Here is a 19,644-nt window from a genome sequence, read left to right as displayed (position 1 = left end):
AGTGAAGTCCTTGGAAAGGGATATTACAAGGTGTCCGACTTGAGCGGTGCTGATCTCCCTAGATTATGGCATGCCTCCAACATGAGGAGGTATTATAGTTAGAAGCGAACTCCGCTCCCTGATGTACTCTTTTTCCCGACTTCATGGTTTTTTTTCCAAAAAAGGATTTTCCTGAAGGGGGTTTTAATGAGACATCAAAGCAGGGACTAAGGGTTAAAAGTCTTAAAACCCTTAGTAGCTAAAAAACAAACTCTTGTAGAAGTTACCTCAATCAATTGATAAGAATTTATTTTATCTCTTTGCAAATCTGTTATTACCTTATTATCCTACGAAACGCACCGATTTAAGCTCGAAAAAACATAAAACTCCTTTGACCAACCTGAATGGTCAACGAGGTACAAATCAGTATAAAGAGGTTATAAAAGACGATCATGATAACTCGAGGGCAATATCCCTAACGACTCACAAGTCGAAGAACCCAAGGAAAACAAAATGCATCGCAAAAATAACCTAAGTTATGAAAATAATTCAATAAGAAAAAAATTGGATATGTAAGTTTGAAATAATGGAACCCAAAAGAGATACGAAAACCCCTCAGGAATAAAAGCGAAGGCTCTCTCAAGTCTTTAAAAGAGTTTTTGGCAGTAATTGCCTAAACTTAGACAAAACAGCCCATATAACGAAAAAGTTTTTCCACATGAAAAAGCAAAAGGTTTCGTAAAAACCTTAAAAAGATAAAGCATCAAAACATCCGCAAAGCATGCATAATCAAAATACTTTGTTAAAAGGCCCTTATTCAAAAAAGACCAACAAAACAAATACTTTTTTGTTAACGACCCTATTAAAGGTAAAAAATGTCATGAACCACCACCCACCAACACATAAAAAATAAATTGTTCATAAAGGGCCCACAAGCCGGGCCCTAGTAGCTGGAAATAATTGTGAACCAAGAAAAGGATTAGAGTCATCAAGGAAAATGGAAGTCGGATTTGCTGCAGGAGTCAGAAAGGTCTCTTTGGGGGCAGAAGTCGGAACCTCAGAAGAAATCGGCAAGAATCCCTCCTGTTGCTCCACCTCACGGGGAGGAGACTCAACAATACGCTGCCCACAAGTCTTCAGCTCGGAATCTGTTTCAGGACAAGGAGGAGAGACAACGGCCCCATCAATAACAATTTTTTCGAGATGGGGAGGGGAAAGGTCCAAGCCAAGAGCGATAACTCTGACTTGTTCCTTGAACACCCTAAAAGCCTCCTCCGAACTCTCCACTATAGAATCCTCCAAGTCCTGATAGGCCTCTCGATTTAGCTCCGGTTGCTTCTATAAGTCAATATTCTCAGAAAAAAACCTGACATAATTTTGCTTCGCCTTCTCCTTCATCCTCTCAACCAATGCATATTGGGCCATTAGCTTTTTCTCCCTATCCTGGAACTAAGCAACCTCCTCCTGAAACCAGGAGTTCTTCTCTTGCAGCTTCTTCTCCTCTTCCTGATATAGGACAATCCTCCCCTGAAGGTCCTCTATAGTTTTTTGAAAAGAGCTCAAAGGAGTTTTTCCAGTATATTAAGAAGGGTAGTACAGACTCCAGCCGTCCAAATTTCCCCGCCCCCCAGCAAGAATTTGAAGATGGTTACGCAAGGAAGCATCATCCATGGAAATTTGACTAAAAGGAAGGATGTGCTTCCTTGCAAACTTTGGACCATCGAAGTTGGCCTCCCCAGCAGTGGAAGAACCAGTCTCTGAGGTCTTCTGCTTCTTTTTTTCAGGCTAAGCGGAGGACTGAATTGGTGGGACAGAAGCAGGAGGGGGAAGAGAAGAAGCATGAATAGGGTTTACCAGAATATGGTGAGAGGAGGAGGTCTCCAAACCCGAATCTCGAAGAGGAGGAGTGCCAAAAGCTCCGACCTTCGCAGCATCAGCTCGGGCGTGAGCCTTCCTCTTCACCTCTTGAACTTTTTGGTAAGCAGCGCTAGATCCACTTTTCACCATTTTTGAAATAAGAAAACAAAAGTTGGTCAACCTGCAAATCAGAAAGGAACATATTGCAAGTCGGAATTCTTCAAAAGCAGCCACAAAGAAACAAAAGCTACCTAACTCGGTTTTGACGAAACTCGGAGAGCTAAGAAGGATTTTTTTAGTATCCAGATTTGGAGCCCTCCCCCAAGCCTCTTGAAAAATTCAACAATGGCCTCCTCTACCTCGTCCAAATCATCCAAGCCATATTTTTCAACAGGGGAGGCCTCCGACCAGTACAGAGAAAATCGAGGTTGGCATTCTCATTTAAGAAAAAAGAATGGTGGCCCTCTACAGCTTGGACCTTGAAGGAAAAGTTTTTGAAGTCATGGAAGGATTCGTCAAAAATAGAAAACACCTTCCGACCCTGAATAGTTCGGAAAGATACCAATTGCTGTGTGTTTTGCTTATTTAAAGGTCGGGTAAAGTGGAAGAGATAGAAAAAGATTTTTAAAGAGGTCGGAAAATCAAGCTCTTGGCTGACAAGTTGGTAAATCTTCATAAAACCCCATGAATTGGGATGAAGCTGGGTAGGAACAACTCGACAATGGGACAAAACGTCCATTTCGAAATCAGAAAAAGGACAGGAAACCCCTAAACGGGTGAAAAGGCAGTCGAACATAAAGAAAAAATGAGAACCAGAATCAGCAATCCTCCCACAACAAACCCGGTCCTCAGGATCCGGGGCCACTAATTCATTCTTAAGCTCGTCAGCCTCAAGGCTACAAATCCTATGATGGGTACGAAGCTCGGTGATGAAGTCGGTATCTACTAAAGGTTTCTCAATAAGTACAGAATAATCTACCCATTTCAAAAGGGTCTCAGGGATACGGGAAGACATTTTTTCAGCAATAAGGAAGTATGTTTAAAAGCAATAAGACCTACAAAGAAAAAGAAAACCATAAAAAAATAGGGTTCCCAAAGACAAAGCAGTTTCTTCCGAAAGAAAATAAGAAAAAGAATCACTAGGTGGCAACAACAATTTCCAATAAACATGCGAAAATCCTAAAGCCACGCATTACAAATAAAGGAGCAGTAAAAGCACGAATTTTTCCTCAAACTCGCGATGGCACCAAGCAGAAATACAGAAAGCATTACACAAATGTAGTTGCAGCGACAAAAAGTAATGAACCACCCGAGAATAGAAGGCCAAAGGGAGTTTTTAGTGAAAAAGCGAACAAGCAGGAAAAAACTTCGATGAGAAGACGAAGGAAAACAAAGAAAGAAGAGGGAGAATTATTTATAATAGACTAGGGGCATAACAATAAAATGATGCAATCATTAAAGCAACGCGCCGTTACGAATGTAACTGCCCCTATGTGTAAATGTAAAATCTCCAAACGAACGCGACGTTTGATTAGACGCAACGATTGAGAAATTCAAAATCACGTCGGTTTCAAACAAAAAACCACGTCAGTTTTTTACTTGAACGAACCTAAGTCCAACTAATTCTCGAATCTCACTCATGTCTAAGAGATCAGACTTGAGTAGGGGCACTGTTCATACCCTGACCCAATACTATGGTCCAGGCCCAAGTAAGCCAAAAAGGTCCAACCCAATGGTTGGGCTTCACCACTTACCCGATCTCTTCGAAAGAGGTCGGGCTCGACATAAGCTCCTCCCCAAAGAGGTCGGGCTCGACATGAGCTGGCAGATGACACTTATTCAAATAAGTAACTGCCCCCTAGAATCTCTCATCCACTTTCAGAAGCAATATCTCAACAACCCTAAGATGAAGGGACTGTTATCCACCTTTTGAAGTGGAACTACTCCAACGATGGTTATTGGATCATCACTATAAATACATTGACACACTCAGGTAAAACCAAGTTCCAATACTCTCGAAACCTGCTTACCCCTTGCTAACTTAAGCATTAGAGTGTCTTTGCAGGTACCACCCTCCATTTCTTCAAACACCTAACTCGGACGGCGGCTCCCAGACTCGAACCAGTCGGAGGCCACCTCCCACTAACATTTGGGCCAGTCCTTCAAGCCCAATCCACCTATCTTAGGTTACCCACGTAACACCTCCTATTAAAATCGATTAAAGAAAAACAAAATCCAAACAAAACAATGTGAAAGCTTCATACATCACAAGAGCAACAATAGCCTTCTTTAATCATCAAATTTTTCTTATAAATTATATACAAATTTTAGTTTAGTCTTCTTTAAATTTTTTATTTTATTCTTTGTTAACTGTAATTTTTTTTTATCCTTCTCTCAAAGTTAATCTAGCGCCCCAGTGAAATGCAATGTATATTAGCATGTTTGGAATTTAGTTTATATTTTATTTATTGCTTTTTTACAAGGAGAATGCTCCCATAAAGACGCATAAAACGTCTTTTTGTAAAGACACTTATGTGTCGCGTTATTATTGGACATATTAATGAACTGGTTATTTTTAAATTTCTTAATAAACTAGAATAAAATCGATTCTTTTATAACAATAACAATAAACGCAATTGTTATCAGATCCAATTGAACTAGCCAATTTACATAACCCACTGGATCATGATTCTTTTTATTTTTTTTAAAAAACAAAAATTAGGGATATATTTGTCTTTTTATAAAACAATTTAAACATAATTCAATTTATATTGTGTAAATTGATCGGATCAAATCGTGTCTAATAATTATAGTGTGGATAATTGAGTTTATTATTGTTGCTATAATAAACCGATTTTATTATGGTTTATTAAAAAATAAATTATTAACCGATTTAATAAAAATATTCAATAATATCATGACACATGTAAACGTTTTTAAAAAGAGATATTTTTTGTCTTTATTGAAGTACCCCTTTTATAAATCAACGAATAAAAATTAAAATATATAAATGAAACACATTGGCAACGCTATGCATGTCGCTATAAAATATTAATATCTAATTCATTTGTAAAGCAAAGAGTGATGATACCGGATTTACTAATAAAATTCTCACATTTAGAATATGACATATTTCTGAAAATAAAAGTTACATATATTCATAAAAATTAATCTAAATAGTAAATAACTAAAAACGACCAAAAATCATTTAAGTGAGATTTAATTGAATTTAAAAGTAGAAACTTATATATAAAATTAATAGTTAAAAATTATTAAATAATAATTTAATTAAATATATTAAATTATTTAACGATTAACTATTAATTTCATATGAAAATAATTGCGCATAAAATTTTTATCGAATTTGAATAGGCTAAAAAGTAAATAAAAATTAAAGAGTAATAATTATGTTTCAAAGTGCACGAGCAGTATTATTTTCTATATGTTATAGTTTTTAATGAGAAAAAGCAGACGCTGCTCTTCTTTTAATAGTGTCCATTTCTCTTTTCTCTGGCCTCTAGTCATGAGTCTTTACATAAATACACTTTCATAGTTTCTTTTCAGCTCCATTCAAGCACTCAAACGAAAATTACAGTTTTAACTTTTATCTCAACAGCATAAAAAAATTATATATTAGGCACATGGTCCCAAAATGGGCCCTTAAGCCCCATAGCCCATTTTTCATTGTAGTTGGAATTTTGCATTTCTCATTTAGTGCATTACTCACGTTTCCTTCGTCATGTTCGAAAATCCAAAGGCCATTGAATTTATAATTTTTATTATGTGTGAATTTTATTATTTTAGTTTAAATTTGATTAGACTTTTTTTTAATTAACTTTTTATTTTAAAAGAGTTTGATCCGATTGTAATACTTTGAAATTCAAGTACTTGAGAGGGAACCATGCTTTTCTGTTTACTTTTTTTCCCTTGTTTATAAGTGTGAGTTAGTTTATACTTTTTATGATCAGAATTGTTGTAAGTACTTAATTTTTATAGTTAGAAATAATGATATTCTCCTAATTTTATTTACTTATTTATTTATTTTGAATTATTATAACTAGGAATTTTAAGTGCAGAGACAAAGAATGAATAATAGTACATGACTTTACTAATATGGGAATTAGAAATGAATAAAAGAGAGCACACAAAAAATACAAGCAAGAATAAAAGAAGAACAGGGCCACACCAAGATGAGAATGACACTTTTGCATGACATAGCTAGGCATCAACATCCATTGTAATTGTTCGTACTTTTTGGTGAGGTTACAAGTTAGAAAGATTCAGAAATTAATTTGACAATGTTAGCACTAAGTCGAGAGGATAACATGCAAAACACTCAAATATTTAAGTCAAGTCAGTAGTATTTTAGGTGATAGAATGAACAGTGTTTTTTTACTGAATTTTTCTTTTTTTTTTATTATATCTCTTCGATGTAACTGTTATTAGACTTTTAATATACACGTTTAATAACATAGTTTTCTCATTTATTCATAGTCTCGTCATGCCATTTTTGTCCAGAAGAGTAACATTTCTCAAAGTATATATGAAAAAGCCAAATAGTTTAGGGCGAGAGAGGTAGTGAAGCCATGCACATCCATCAAGTAGTTATCTCAAACTTAAAGGGATGAGATTGCCACATACATTTTGTGTTGGCGTTACCCATTTGATTGCAACACTCTCAGTCATCAACATCATTTGTTATTGGATATATATTATATGGTAGGGTCTAATGTTAAATCCAATACAAGTAACAACTATGGTCACTAAAATGTTGTGGGGCTGTAAAAAGTGCATATGCATAGGGACATATCACATATATGTTCATCGAAGATGATAGATCAATAACAATTCTAATCCAGATTTCCCTCTATTATTGACTTTTTCTAGAGCCCGATGCAAAATATATAATTAAATATTTACTTGTATTATTCAATAATAATTAATTAATTCTTCTGAACTTGTTGAAGTTTCAAGCTACTATATACAAATGTGTCTTGTTGTTACTAGTAGAGTAGTAGTAGTAGTAGGGTATTTAACTAACAATCTCCACTAATGCATCCGTTATTCAGTGGGCGGAGTTTGAAATAAAATTTTGGAAGGCAAAAATTTAATATAAAAATTTTAATAATAATATTTATATCAAAATAAAATTTATAATCTAATTATTCTTTAAGTTTATTACTAATAAGATAATAAATAAATAATTCTATAAGATAGAGGATAATTGTCAAGATGTTTTTGATATGGACCCGTTTAAGATAAGCTCGTCTGACCTCATTTCGCTGATTTGGGTGATATTGTCAAATTTGAAGCCATTTTTCAGGGCCTCGTTTCAAAAAATTAAGGTCAAACTCATCAGATGCAACTTTTTAAATTTTTGAAAGTTGTATTTCATTTTCTTCGTGATTCATTAAAGAAGTTATATATTCTCCTTCTTGAATATTAACCTTCCTCTTAAAAATGCATCAATTCTTTGATTTTTCATCATTATTTTGTATAAAAAATTTGAATATATTAAAAGGATAAATATTAAAATTTAAAATATTTATTGATTTTTTTATCAATTTATATAAATACAATAATATCAATACTTATTGAATATTCTAATATTTTTTATCATATAAAAAAATTAAATAAAATAAATAATAATATATAAAATAATATCAAATTAAATAAATAAAAAATACCTAATTTTTTAGCAAAGCGTACTTTTTATAATGAGAAGCAAAGCAACAAACATCAAGGAATGTATTTATTATGCAATAAAAGTATGAGATATAAATTGAACCTAAATACTCTAAACTATAGTAAAGTATTTGAACCAACTCAATTACTCTTTATTTTTCGAAGGACTACTATTAACTTTTTTATAAAAAATTTAGGAGACCATGACTCCATTGCCCTAGTGAAGCTCGCCTCTGCCGTTAATCATTGCGATTTAATGGCTCATTATTAAACAATGCTTAAGTTATATTAATGAACCATTAAAAGATCTAACTTATTATTTTAAAAATCTAAGGGGTCGAGTTCAACGCGGCAAATTATATGGTCATAAACCATAAACATGATGGTGTTTGCCACGTTATTTTATAGAAGAATATAGAAGCATCAAATTATAAAGACTATGGTATCATTGATGGGTACTCACATTAAGTAATTAAAACGGCAAGATTGTTCATCAAGAGAGGGTAGAGTAGTCAACTCCTAATATGTCTTAAAGACTTAAACTCTAAGTTTTCTATATAATATGTGCATGCAAACCCTTTGTTAGTGACAAGATTGTGCTAGCTAGTTTTGAAATGATCATCATTCGATTGAATAATATTCAAACTAAAAGCAATTATCACTTTATCACTTTATTTCTTTTCCTCTTGTTGTTTGCTTTTGAAGTGCTATGAGGAGTTGCGCTAAGTTTCCTTGATGCCGAATTATTATTATTATTATTATTATTATTATTATTATTATTGATAGTTGGTTGGTTTCAAAAGACATGAAATGTTACTATCAGAAATTCATAATCATGCATCATTATTATGTGATGCCACACCAATCACCAACTTGTTTTCTTTGTTCCCTTTCAGACCGATACATATCAGCATCAACATATAGGTGAGGTCTCTGGTGGCCTAACAATAGGTGGTTAAGTATGGCCAAAAAATTGATTACCCTTTCAATAGATGACATATGGTAAAGAGTTTACTCATCATATATTTAAAAGGAATGTTGAGTGTAGTAAGTGCCATAAATTACTGATGGCAAAAAGGGAAATACAATGCAAAAATTTGTTTTTGTCTCTTGAGCTTTATAATAATTAAACCAAAAAAATTCTTGCTACTTTTAATTTTAAAAAACAAATAATGATAATAAAAGAGAAATAGCTCACAAAAAGGAAAAAAAAAACATATAAGATGATAAATTACTTTTTTTTAAATATATTATATTTGTGAAATATACTAATTTAATTACACACTTTTATTCATTTAAAAATAGTTTTATCTATTCATAATAAATTTAAATGTTACTAAGATTTATTTTTTATATTATTATGTTATAATTATTTGAAAATAAAAAGATTAAAATATATTAAAAAAATTATACCTTCGTAGCTTTTTGTTATCAATTATTTTAATTTTTTTTTGTTTTGTTTTATAATTTCGTCCGCTTTTAATTTTTTTTCCAATGTAGTTATTGCTCTTGAAAAATTAATACTTACATGTAATTAATAGTTATTTTAGATAATTTGATATATTTAAAATTTTGAATAAATTATTATGTAATAGCTTTCAACTATTAATTTTATAGGAAAATAACTACATATAAGTATTTATTTTTTTAGTTTTAGGTAATACTTTAAAAAAATATTAAACTGACCAGATAAAAGAAACAAATTGAATATATATTACATATTTAAGATATTAATGTTTTTGTTTTTAAAATAATTTTTCAAGAGCAATAATTACATTGAAAAAAAATTGAAAGTGGACGAAATTATAAAACAAAACAAAAGAAAAAAATTAAAATAATTGATAACAAAAAGCTACGAAGGTATAATTTTTTAATATATTCTAATCTTTTTATTTTCAAATAATTATAATATAATAATATAAAAAATAAATCTTAGTAACATTTAAATTTATTATGGATAGATAAAACTATTTTTAAATGAATGAAAATGTATAATTAAATTAGTATATTTCACAAATATAATATATTTAAAAAAAAGTAATTCATCATCTTATATGTTTTTTTTTCTTTTTTGTGAACTATCTCTCTTTTTTATTATCATCATTTTTTTTTAAATTAAAAGTAGCAAGAGTTTTTTTGGTTTAATTATTATAAGGTCCAAAAGACAAAAACAGTTTTTTGCATTGCATTTCCCTTTTTGCCATCAGTAATTTATGACACTTACTACACTCAACATTCCCTTTAAATGTATGATGAATAAATTCTTTGCCATGTGTCATCTATTAAAAGGTTAGTCAACCTTTTGGCCATACTTAGCCACCTATTGTTAAGCCACTAGAGACCTCCCCCAACATATATTATCTGATACTTCTACGTTATTAAACAATAATCTTCCACCCATATACTCGTGATGATATATAGTAACCATGATTCTACTGCAAGTAATCATGCACACGATGTTACTCTATGCTCATAAGATAACTCAAAGACTAATCTATTATCTATCGCAGATTTAAATTCCATTTTATTATTTATTATCTGCCACTAGACAATGAATTATTATATATCTAAGACGGAATTTAAACTCTCGACATTTATTTGAATACATTAAATCAAAAAAAAATTCCAGTATTCTCTCTCATTATCACCTGTGCAGGGCTAGTGTTTTTACAAGAAATCTCTAGCCAACCTTCCTGTAAAAGATCTTTTCTTAACATCAAGTTTGTTGGTACTGGATAAAAAGGATAACTCCAACAATATCTTTGTCCTCAACGCCGCTTAATTTCCCGGAATTAGTCACTTCAACACCCTTCGATGGTTATACGGGTCGAGCAACAAGTGACTACTAAATTAACCCAAGTTGATTTACATTTTAAGAATATGTGTACTCTATACTCTTTATCTGCAGCCTGATAAGTGAGGAGAATATCATGTACTTGTTAAAATCTTGATGCCCTCTTTCGGTTAATCCTGTCTGGGACCAAACAGCTCCTGAATGTGAATGTGGCTACTAGCTATAGACCCAGTTGACAAAGTACATTTTTGTTTTTGTTCAACTACCATTAGCCTTCAAAATTTTGGAGACCTTATTAGGCCGAATTAATGAATGAATTGTTCTTGAGATGGGGCCATCATACTCACGGGACATGTTCAATTAACCACACAAGTGGATAATAGGGATAATACTACATCCGATTAGACTAGTAGGGTGGGCTGTGAACTGTTGTGTTTAACACTTTTTATGCTTCCTTAGAAAGAGGCTCCAACCATATGCTACTATCTCTTTCTCATGGTCTTGGACCACCATGACCATCTATCAGCTATTCCTACATTTCAAGTCTTGTGAAAAGAGAAATGACTCAAGTGAGGAACATCAATGTGGCCGAGACATGTGATGTAGTGGCAAAGATGTTTGCCACAAATGAAGCCACACCAAGTTAGAATCCTAGTGTAGTTGTTAGGTTAGTGTGTGTGTGTGAGTGGGTTGTATGACCCAAAAAAAAAAAAAGGAACATCAACATGCAATTTTATGGCAGTCAAGTTGCAGGTTTTGAATATATTTCTGCTCACATAATATAATCTGTGGAATATTGAGGCAAAACGCTTTAAATGGGATGAGACAGGTTATCTGCCCATGTGATGGAAATGACATGTATTAAGCATGACCCTATTTACTGGAAGCATATCCAGAAAACTTAGGGATGGTAGGCCCTCATGTTCTTCTCTTCCTCCTTCAATTAAATGAGCATTCATGTAATGTAATTACAATTTCAGACACATATAGTCAACTTTATTCTTGAAGCATAAAATATCATACATTCAGGGCTATGAACTTATGATAACATTCTGTTGAGACCTTATCTGGCTGACTTTTCCGTAATGCAACATTCACAACCAATACCACAAACTAAAGTTTATGGAATCAAGTTGCACTTACCTATACCGACAAGATAGTATTAATTATCACTTATCCCCCAGGATGCTGCTTGGTCCTTTTTTATTTTCACAAGTTGTTTGGAATGAATATAGTTGACTAGTTGAGAGGGTTTCATTTTGTTAAGCTTGCTATCTTAACTGCCAAAATTCCAATATAAATCTTAATTTATGATACAGAAAAACAGTGCATAAGGAAAAACCTTTCGAACATGCATAATTACAAATTATGGGATTGGAATTTCTAAAAAATACTACAAAATAGATATTTGGTCCCTATCTTCTCTGCATAACATTCAAATATTATCCCAAATAAACAAATTAGCTATACCAAACTCAACCAAAATCTCATAAACCATTGCAGTACTCTACCACATACAACCAGAGATCTTCAGGCTGTATCCCTCTGAAGAAAAGATGTGATTTATGTGATTACAGCCTTTGTATAACAGAATTTTTATCGTATAAAAGACCTACAAAAAGGCTTCTGGTGCATGGCAGAATATGTGTGGTTGACGTGTGGTACTGGTACAGCATCTCCAGTGAATAAGTAAAAAGAGGGAGTCAAGTCACTAAAGTTTTGCAGAAGAACACAATGAATTGAACCTGATATTCAACAAGTTGTTTTGCCTGCTCCAATGTAGGGTCGGCTGAAGATCACATCTATCCATTGTTCAACTCACCTGCCTTCAAGCGTAAAGATGGTAATTTTCATCTATTCGGCTATATCATAGATGTCTATGCAGAAATCAAACAGTCCAAGTGAGATTAGATAGTATGAACTATGAAGACTTACTATTGCTTCTTCCAAATTCAATGGCATTGCTGAATCAACTGAGAATCCCAACTCCGACATTAGCTTTTCCAAGCGATTCACATTTGTCAAATAAAGATAGCCAACCTAGTTCAATAGATATCTTCGTTAGGGAAGAGGCATAAATAGCAACTCTGTTTCATACTTCTCAAATTCTTTGATCCTCAACTACTAATGAACAATACTAATGGATTCATACATTAATCTTGTAAGTTGCAACAAAAAACCAAGCTTAAATTGCCATACATGATTTCACTAGTCTTCAAATAATCAAATTAGTTTCATATAATAGTGTGTTGCATTTGTCATCCCCAATTTAAACTCAAGACATATTCACAGAAAACTCCCAAGAAAAAAGAGAACTATTTTATGCAAGAGTTACATCCAGAAGTACTGACCAATGTTTCTAGTGAAGATGCTCTGTTGTATACAGCTGCACCAGCACGCCTTTTTGTCTTGGTTTTGCTTGAAATAATATTCTTTCCCCATCGAAGAACATCCCTGAAAAAAAAAAATTAAAGCCATAAGCTGATAGAAGAAATTTTAACAGATCTTTATGATCTGCCAACCTTACCATGGTAAGTGTATCTAAGCCTGTATTGAACCACTATGAGATTAGCGTAGCAGTATCTTGTATCAGAAAAATAGTGAAATAACATGAATCTATAATAAAATAGTTAAAAAAAAAAGTTGCAGAGATTAGTGTATCAGTACCTCTCTTGATCTGATAAAAAGTTACTGTTAAGAAGCCTCTGAAGCAATGCATCCTGGAATATGAACAACATAAACAACTTACTATATGCCACAATAGAGTTGAAATCAACACAAAAATTATATCAGTGGCCAACAGAAGCCATATATCTCACATACTTATTCACTTTAGGAGCACCAAAGGACACAACAATGATTATTACAGGAAAATGAAGAAACTCTTTTGAAAAAACACAGCCTTTGAGGGAAAAAAGCCTTCTTAAGTTTGCGAACAAGAGTTCATACTTACAACTTACAAGGAATGAAAACCACCACTACTAGTCTACTACTACTAATAATAATAATAATCATAATGATCATCTTATTATCACAACTCAATGACATTTTCCACAATGAAATATGCCCATTACAAAAAATAGAAGTTCACAACACTATTCAAGAAGCAGCATCTCAATCATCTAACTTCATTGCATAAACAGCAAAACATTGAGTTAAAGAACCACTGATTAAATTTCATTTATTTATTTTTTTTAAATGTCATACCTGAGCTTCACATCGCACCACTGCCATGACACGATCATTGTATTCTTCAATACTGAGGGGAGGGAATAAAAAGTGCCTACGAGCATAGAGCTGCAAAATTTCATTTAAAAAAGGAAAAAAAGAAAAACCTAATAAATAAAAAATAATTTATATTCATAAATAAATAATCAATGAAAAGTAAGAGACCTCATATATGCAATCACCGATATAAGCTAACGTTGCAGCATTGAATACAGATCGAGGCTTCACCACTTTAGGTGGAGTCGGTAACCACTTCTCATATCCTAAGTATGTTTCATCATCTTCTTCTTTTTCTTTCTCTCTATCTACAATTATACATTCATTGCATTTCATTCAGCTAAGACTACGAAAATATAAACATTTTTGAAGCTTATAGTAACGGAATTAGTCAATTAGGTAACTAGTTAAATACCAGTCGCGGCGGGAGGAGTGGCGCGTTTGAGAAGATCATTGATGAATTCATCTTTACGCGTGGTTGCAGTGGTCGTCGGAGGCGACTGGGTTTGTGTGAGAGTCCGAGTTTGAAGCTGCTTGGTGAGCTTGCGAGGCGCGTTGGGGTTGTAAGTGAGTCTCTGTTGTGTGTCCCATGAAGCCCTCACTCCTAATTTCACCAAACATGATGACGAAGACGCCGTCGCCGTCGCCGATGCGGCACCGTATAGACCCTGCATTATTAGCTTCGAACTTCGAACTCAACTGAAGATAGTTATGGATAAAGCTGAACTGAAATCTAGAGAAGATATTTATCTCCTATTGGGCCTAGTTGGGCTCTGCTTTGGTCCAATAAGGCCCAACTATAAGGTCAAGTTTTCTGGCCCATATATTTCTTACCTTGCAGGCCCGAATCATATGAAAAACAAAATTATTATTAAATTAAATTAAATTAAATTAAATTACCATGAGGATTTAATAAAACCTTTGCCAGTTGGTGGTGGTAGTGGTCTGCTTCCACTACGACTCTCGCTGCTTATCGAACTCCCCAGTCACCGCCATGAGCCGTTATGACAGCCGCGCCGCCGACCCAGCTTCCTATCGTGACCGGAGAAGGTAAACGCCATTCCTCCTTACTCCATTTCTACTTCAGCTTCCTTTCTAGGGTTTCTCTTCTCAGCTCCTACTTCAATTCATTACAAACTGGAACGTAACAATTCAAAATGGAATCATTTTTTTGTGTGTTTAGCGATTCGGGGCTAGGAGCACCTCCGGCTTCAGCTTCAGCTTCAGCTTCTAGTAGAAGGGATTACGATGACGGTGGAGCCTCCCCAAGGAAGCTGAATTTGGACGGCTTGCCCCATTTCGAGAAGAATTTCTACCATGAATCGCCTTCCGTTAGGGCAATGACTGAGTCCGAGGTTGACGACTACCGTCTCCGCAGGGAAATCACCGTTGAAGGCCGTGACGTCCCCAAACCTGTCAAGTCCTTTCACGATGTTGGCTTTCCAGGTATATTAATCTCCTTTCTGGCCAGAATAGTGTAGTGGAATTGTTTGAATATGATTGTATTCGAATGAAATGGAAGAGTTTCTGTGAGATTATGTGGGTGCTGCTGTGTTTCCAACATTGTACTGATTTCACAACATTGAACTTCAATTAGAATATGTACTGCAAGAGATTAAGAAAGCTGGCTTTGTCGAACCTACGCCCATTCAATCTCAGGGTTGGCCAATGGCTTTGAAAGGGCGCGATCTGATCGGAATTGCGGAAACAGGGTCAGGGAAGACGCTTGCTTACTTGTTGCCTGCCATAGTTCATGTAAATGCTCAGCCAATTCTAGGTAAGGGGATAATGATGCTGTATGACTGAGTTGTTAAGCTTCTTTTTTGTTGTGTATTCTAAGAATTTGGAACAATGTTTTCAGATCCTGGAGATGGACCAATTGTGTTAGTTTTGGCCCCAACTCGTGAACTTGCCGTCCAAATACAACAGGAGGCTACTAAATTTGGTGCATCATCAAGGATTAAGAGTACATGCATCTATGGTGGGGTTCCGAAGGGGCCTCAGGTGCGTGATCTCCAGAAAGGTATGTGGTGAAGTAAGTATTACAATGCCAGGACTTGCCTTTCCATTGCAAGTTCCACCCTCCTCTTGATGCAGCTTTTATTGTGTTATAGTTTTGAATCTGATGATGCTTCTGTTAATTTTTGGGTTAGGCGTTGAGATTGTAATTGCTACTCCCGGAAGGTTAATTGATATGCTTGAGTCAAATCATACTAACTTGCGGAGGGTCACATACCTAGTATTGGACGAAGCTGATAGGATGTTGGACATGGGGTTTGATCCTCAGATAAGGAAGATTGTCTCACAGGTAGGTGACTCTATTATATCATCTTATTCTTATTTTAAAATAGTACAATCTTGAGAAATGGCATAAAGTAATATTGGGTGGGAAATTTGTTTGCTTCCATTTTCTGGTGGCTCAAATTTCCAAGGCTTGCTATAATTTTTTGTAATCCAATTCTGTTTTCTTATGGGTGGATAAGAGAATTTTATATGTTAGAAAGGTTCCAACTTAGTAAAGCAAACCAACAATATACAGAAAAAAAAAACAGCTACACAATAGAATGGCAACACTGTAAGATATCACACGACCCTTTCCCTTTTGTAGCAATTGCTGGCCAAAAAGCCCATGGAAAATCAAAATGAAATTATGTTATCTTATATACAATCCCTTTCCTTTTGAAGAAGTGCAAGATTGAGGTCCAACAAATGCAGCAATAGATACCTACTGTTCTCTTTCAGACGATATACTAATTTCAGGAGACATTATTCTGCATCACTTGCTGAATAGATTACCTTGTGATTTAGACAGCCTCATCATAAAAGTTGATACCAATCTATGTGGTCTAAATTTGCAAAGATAGATTTCTGAAGCTGCAACTGGAATTTTATTCTTCTGGTTGTCTGATTAATATTTTTTTTCAAATTTATGTAGATTCGTCCAGATCGTCAGACTCTGTACTGGAGTGCTACCTGGCCAAAGGAGGTTGAACAATTGGCAAGGCAGTTCCTTTATAACCCGTACAAAGTGAGATACTTTCATGTCCGTTTATCTTTGCATGGATATCATATGTGTAATTTGAGATTGAATTGATTTTTGTAACCATTTTACAGGTAATTATAGGTTCTTCAGATTTAAAAGCTAACCATGCCATACGACAATATGTTGACATTGTTCCTGAAAAGCAGAAATATGACAAGTAGGAGATGTTCTGCCTTATTTTCATTACCTAACATTATTACCCCATCATATGGGACCATTTAATGGGGTTGTCTAATTTATCAGATTGGTGAAGCTGCTGGAGGACATCATGGATGGCAGCCGAATACTGATATTCATGGATACCAAGAAGGGATGTGATCAGATCACTAGGCAGCTCCGCATGGATGGTTGGCCCGCACTATCAATTCATGGAGATAAAAGTCAAGCAGAAAGAGATTGGGTGCTCTCAGAGTTTAAATCTGGAAAGAGTCCAATAATGACTGCAACAGATGTTGCAGCTCGGGGTTTAGGTATAGAAGCTTGTGTTTGTGTTCATTTAATCATTCTGTTGCATCAGATATTTCATTTTTGATATGTGTGCATCAACCAGATCATAATTGAAATTGTCTTAATGATGGATGAATTCTACATGAATTGTTTTTCTTTTTGAGGTAGAATTGCTTTCTACTGCTTCCCATGAATTTGGCATCATCTATTGTCTATTTACTGACAGATGTGAAGGATGTGAAGTATGTGATAAATTATGACTTCCCGGGATCACTTGAAGATTATGTACATCGTATTGGTCGGACAGGGAGAGCTGGTGCAAAAGGAACTGCATACACGTTTTTCACAGCTGCTAATGCCAGATTTGCAAAGGAACTTATAACCATACTTGAGGAAGCTGGACAAAGAGTGAGCCCTGAATTGGCTGCAATGGGGCGTGGTGCACCTCCTCCGCCATCAGGTCTGTTAACCGTGGACACTTGTATAACTTGGCTAACATATAACATTAGTTCCTTGCCCCAGCCGTTCTTTTTTGGTTTGAGTGCATCTCTTAGTTATTTCCGAATGGCACTTCTTGTTCCTTTGGTCCCTTGCCCTGGTCTGCCAAAATTGAACTTTACCATCATGCCATGGCAGTCTCTGATTCTATCCAAAATGCTTACTGTAGACATGCGTCAGTTGTTCTCAAATTCTATCCTGGGCCGAGAGGCCTGTTCATTAATATGCTTGATAACATGCTTTGCTTGTAGAATTTTGTGCCTCGTTAATGGGACGGTTTTATTTATGAGATCTTTAATTTCTGCAACAACAAATCAGGTTTCCGAGACCGAGGGAAGGGTTATGGCAGCAGTCGCCCGTGGAGCTAATCGATGGAGATGGCCAGGTCTTCAGCGATGTTTTCCTTGATGTTACGACCTGACCCATTATTACTGTCCTTTTAAATTAGGTTTTGTAAGAATGGTGGTAGGAATTTGATTTACAGCTTTTGTTAGACTCTTCTTCCTTACTTGGTTCGAATGTCCATAGAACATGGAGAAGCCTTGTATCACTGTAAAATCAAAACACTTGTTTATACTTGATAGTTCATACCCCATTAATTCATTTTGCAGTCGCATTTGATTTAATTATGTCACTGCAATGTTTTTATTCCTTGTGGCTAAGCTGCTCGGCACAGAGGAAAATAAAATGAAAAATACGATGGCTTCCTATGTTTAGAGTGGACTTTGTGATTGGAAGACTAAATGCTTCAAGCTATTAATGACTTAATGTACTAAAGGCACTTCAAGTTTTTTAATCATCAGAAAGCTTAATTAAAGAACTTTAATTAAATTCTATTATTTACTGCTAAGTACCCTTTATAAAATTCATTCTGGAAGGATCTTTCTTGGCTATAGAAGTTTTCTTAAATATACCTACAACATGAGTCTCATACTCTCATTGGTTATCATATTTACAATAATAAATGTTATCATATCGAGTTCTGGTCACGTGAGCTTAATGCAAACATGCACAATTCCCTTGGACGTGGACAGGGTACGGTACTATGCAGACTCTACGAGTTCCCACAACATAGAACCAACTTTAATTTCATTACGGTAGCAACCACCAACCTCTATAACAATGCTACTATATATAGTTAAAATATTTGAATCAATATATACTCCTATTCCTATATATAATGTTTTACTATAATGAAATGCCAACAAAATTTGACAAAGGTATTCCGCATGCCACTGAAGTTATTATTGCGTAGTTCTTATACGCACGTATGGTCATTCTTTTCTAAGATTCTAAATGATGATCTTGTTGAATAATTAAAGGGAACTTAAAAAGCAAGAGAGAAAGATATAAACAAGTAATCTAAGTTGTTATGATGATACACCGGAGTGTGAAATTTGAATGTTGAACTAGGTCGCTTGCATGAAGATTAATTTAAATAACCAAGATACAAACGCTGCGCTAGCTGATTATTTTGAGTTTAGAATTAGAATTTTTCTTTTCTTTTTTTCTTCTTTTTAATTTTAAAGGGTAATCAAGAAATGGGCCATTGCGAGGAGCTACTGACAACAGTCAAACAAAGATTTATAAAAGCTTAATCATACATGGGTAAGCACATGGAATCTTCATTTTCTCCTTGGAAAAGAGATGATTTACTTTTATATACAAATTTGGCACTCTTATCCTTGTTAGGTCCAATTAAGAGAATATACTAATGCTAGCACTCTCCCAATATCTTAATTGTAATTAAAAGAATGGTATATATAGTAATTTTGGTTAAAGAAAAAAGCACATGTATGAGGGGCCTCTAGCATATATATGATATATAATATTAGAAAGAGTGGAAATGATTGTAACACGAGAGGTTATGAAGGAAGATTGGATTGGGACATAATTTTGATGATGATGGAGCAATGTGGTTGGACTAATTGAGTCTCACATGAATGCACGAAACCGAACAAAGAAAGAGAGAAAAGGTGGGGGACGCCCTTAATCTACAACAACATTAATCATTCATTCCCTTAATTTGTGGGGTAATTCAATTCTCCTTTATTCATTTATGTCAAAACTATTCACAACTATGTTACGTATTTATAAAAACGTAGATACTCCAACC

The 19,644-nt window shown here is 34.5% G+C and overlaps 2 protein-coding genes across 3 annotated transcripts; one reads left to right on the top strand and one right to left on the bottom strand.

Annotated features, from left to right (window-relative positions):
* Positions 1 to 11,585: 11,585 nt before the first annotated feature.
* On the bottom strand, positions 11,586 to 14,243 carry LOC130943650 (uncharacterized). 2 transcript variants are annotated; one of them, XM_057871623.1, is made up of 7 exons: positions 13,956 to 14,243; positions 13,709 to 13,848; positions 13,523 to 13,612; positions 12,983 to 13,035; positions 12,667 to 12,769; positions 12,251 to 12,355; positions 11,586 to 12,137 (listed from the first exon to the last, which is right to left on the bottom strand). In XM_057871623.1, the coding sequence occupies exons 1-7, from the start codon at positions 14,212 to 14,214 to the stop codon at positions 12,129 to 12,131; spliced, it is 759 nt and encodes a 252-aa protein (XP_057727606.1). In that variant the 5' UTR covers positions 14,215 to 14,243; the 3' UTR covers positions 11,586 to 12,128. The 2 variants fall into 2 exon arrangements, with proteins under 2 accessions (XP_057727606.1, XP_057727605.1); XM_057871622.1 differs by having other exon boundaries at positions 11,598 to 12,141.
* Positions 14,244 to 14,460: 217 nt separating this feature from the next.
* Positions 14,461 to 18,131, top strand: LOC130943545 (DEAD-box ATP-dependent RNA helicase 20). Its single transcript, XM_057871465.1, has 10 exons — positions 14,461 to 14,590; positions 14,724 to 14,986; positions 15,138 to 15,317; positions 15,402 to 15,563; positions 15,694 to 15,848; positions 16,476 to 16,568; positions 16,655 to 16,740; positions 16,827 to 17,053; positions 17,257 to 17,490; positions 17,847 to 18,131. Exons 1-10 carry the CDS (start codon positions 14,535 to 14,537, stop codon positions 17,894 to 17,896), a joined length of 1,506 nt encoding a protein of 501 aa, XP_057727448.1. The 5' UTR covers positions 14,461 to 14,534; the 3' UTR covers positions 17,897 to 18,131.
* The last annotated feature ends 1,513 nt before the right edge of the window (positions 18,132 to 19,644 follow it).

This window comes from Arachis stenosperma, chromosome 8 (assembly GCF_014773155.1).
Source record: "Arachis stenosperma cultivar V10309 chromosome 8, arast.V10309.gnm1.PFL2, whole genome shotgun sequence".
Taxonomy (NCBI): Eukaryota; Viridiplantae; Streptophyta; class Magnoliopsida; order Fabales; family Fabaceae; genus Arachis; species Arachis stenosperma.
This window is presented reverse-complemented; position numbering and strand designations above follow the sequence as displayed.

Excerpts from the sequence above, each read along its gene's own strand:
- LOC130943650 (XM_057871622.1), bottom strand. The coding sequence starts at position 14,214 with ATGCAGGGTCTATACGGTGCCGCATCGGCGACGGCGACGGCGTCTTCG. Across the intron at positions 13,613-13,708 it reads TCGGTGATTGCATATATGAG|CTCTATGCTCGTAGGCACTT; the intron begins GTCTCTTACTTT and ends GAAATTTTGCAG. Across the intron at positions 12,770-12,982 it reads TTTTTATCAGATCAAGAGAG|GGATGTTCTTCGATGGGGAA; the intron begins GTACTGATACAC and ends TTTTTTTTTCAG.
- LOC130943545 (XM_057871465.1), top strand. The coding sequence starts at position 14,535 with ATGAGCCGTTATGACAGCCGCGCCGCCGACCCAGCTTCCTATCGTGAC. Across the intron at positions 14,591-14,723 it reads TCCTATCGTGACCGGAGAAG|CGATTCGGGGCTAGGAGCAC; the intron begins GTAAACGCCATT and ends TTGTGTGTTTAG. Across the intron at positions 17,054-17,256 it reads TGTTGCAGCTCGGGGTTTAG|ATGTGAAGGATGTGAAGTAT; the intron begins GTATAGAAGCTT and ends ATTTACTGACAG.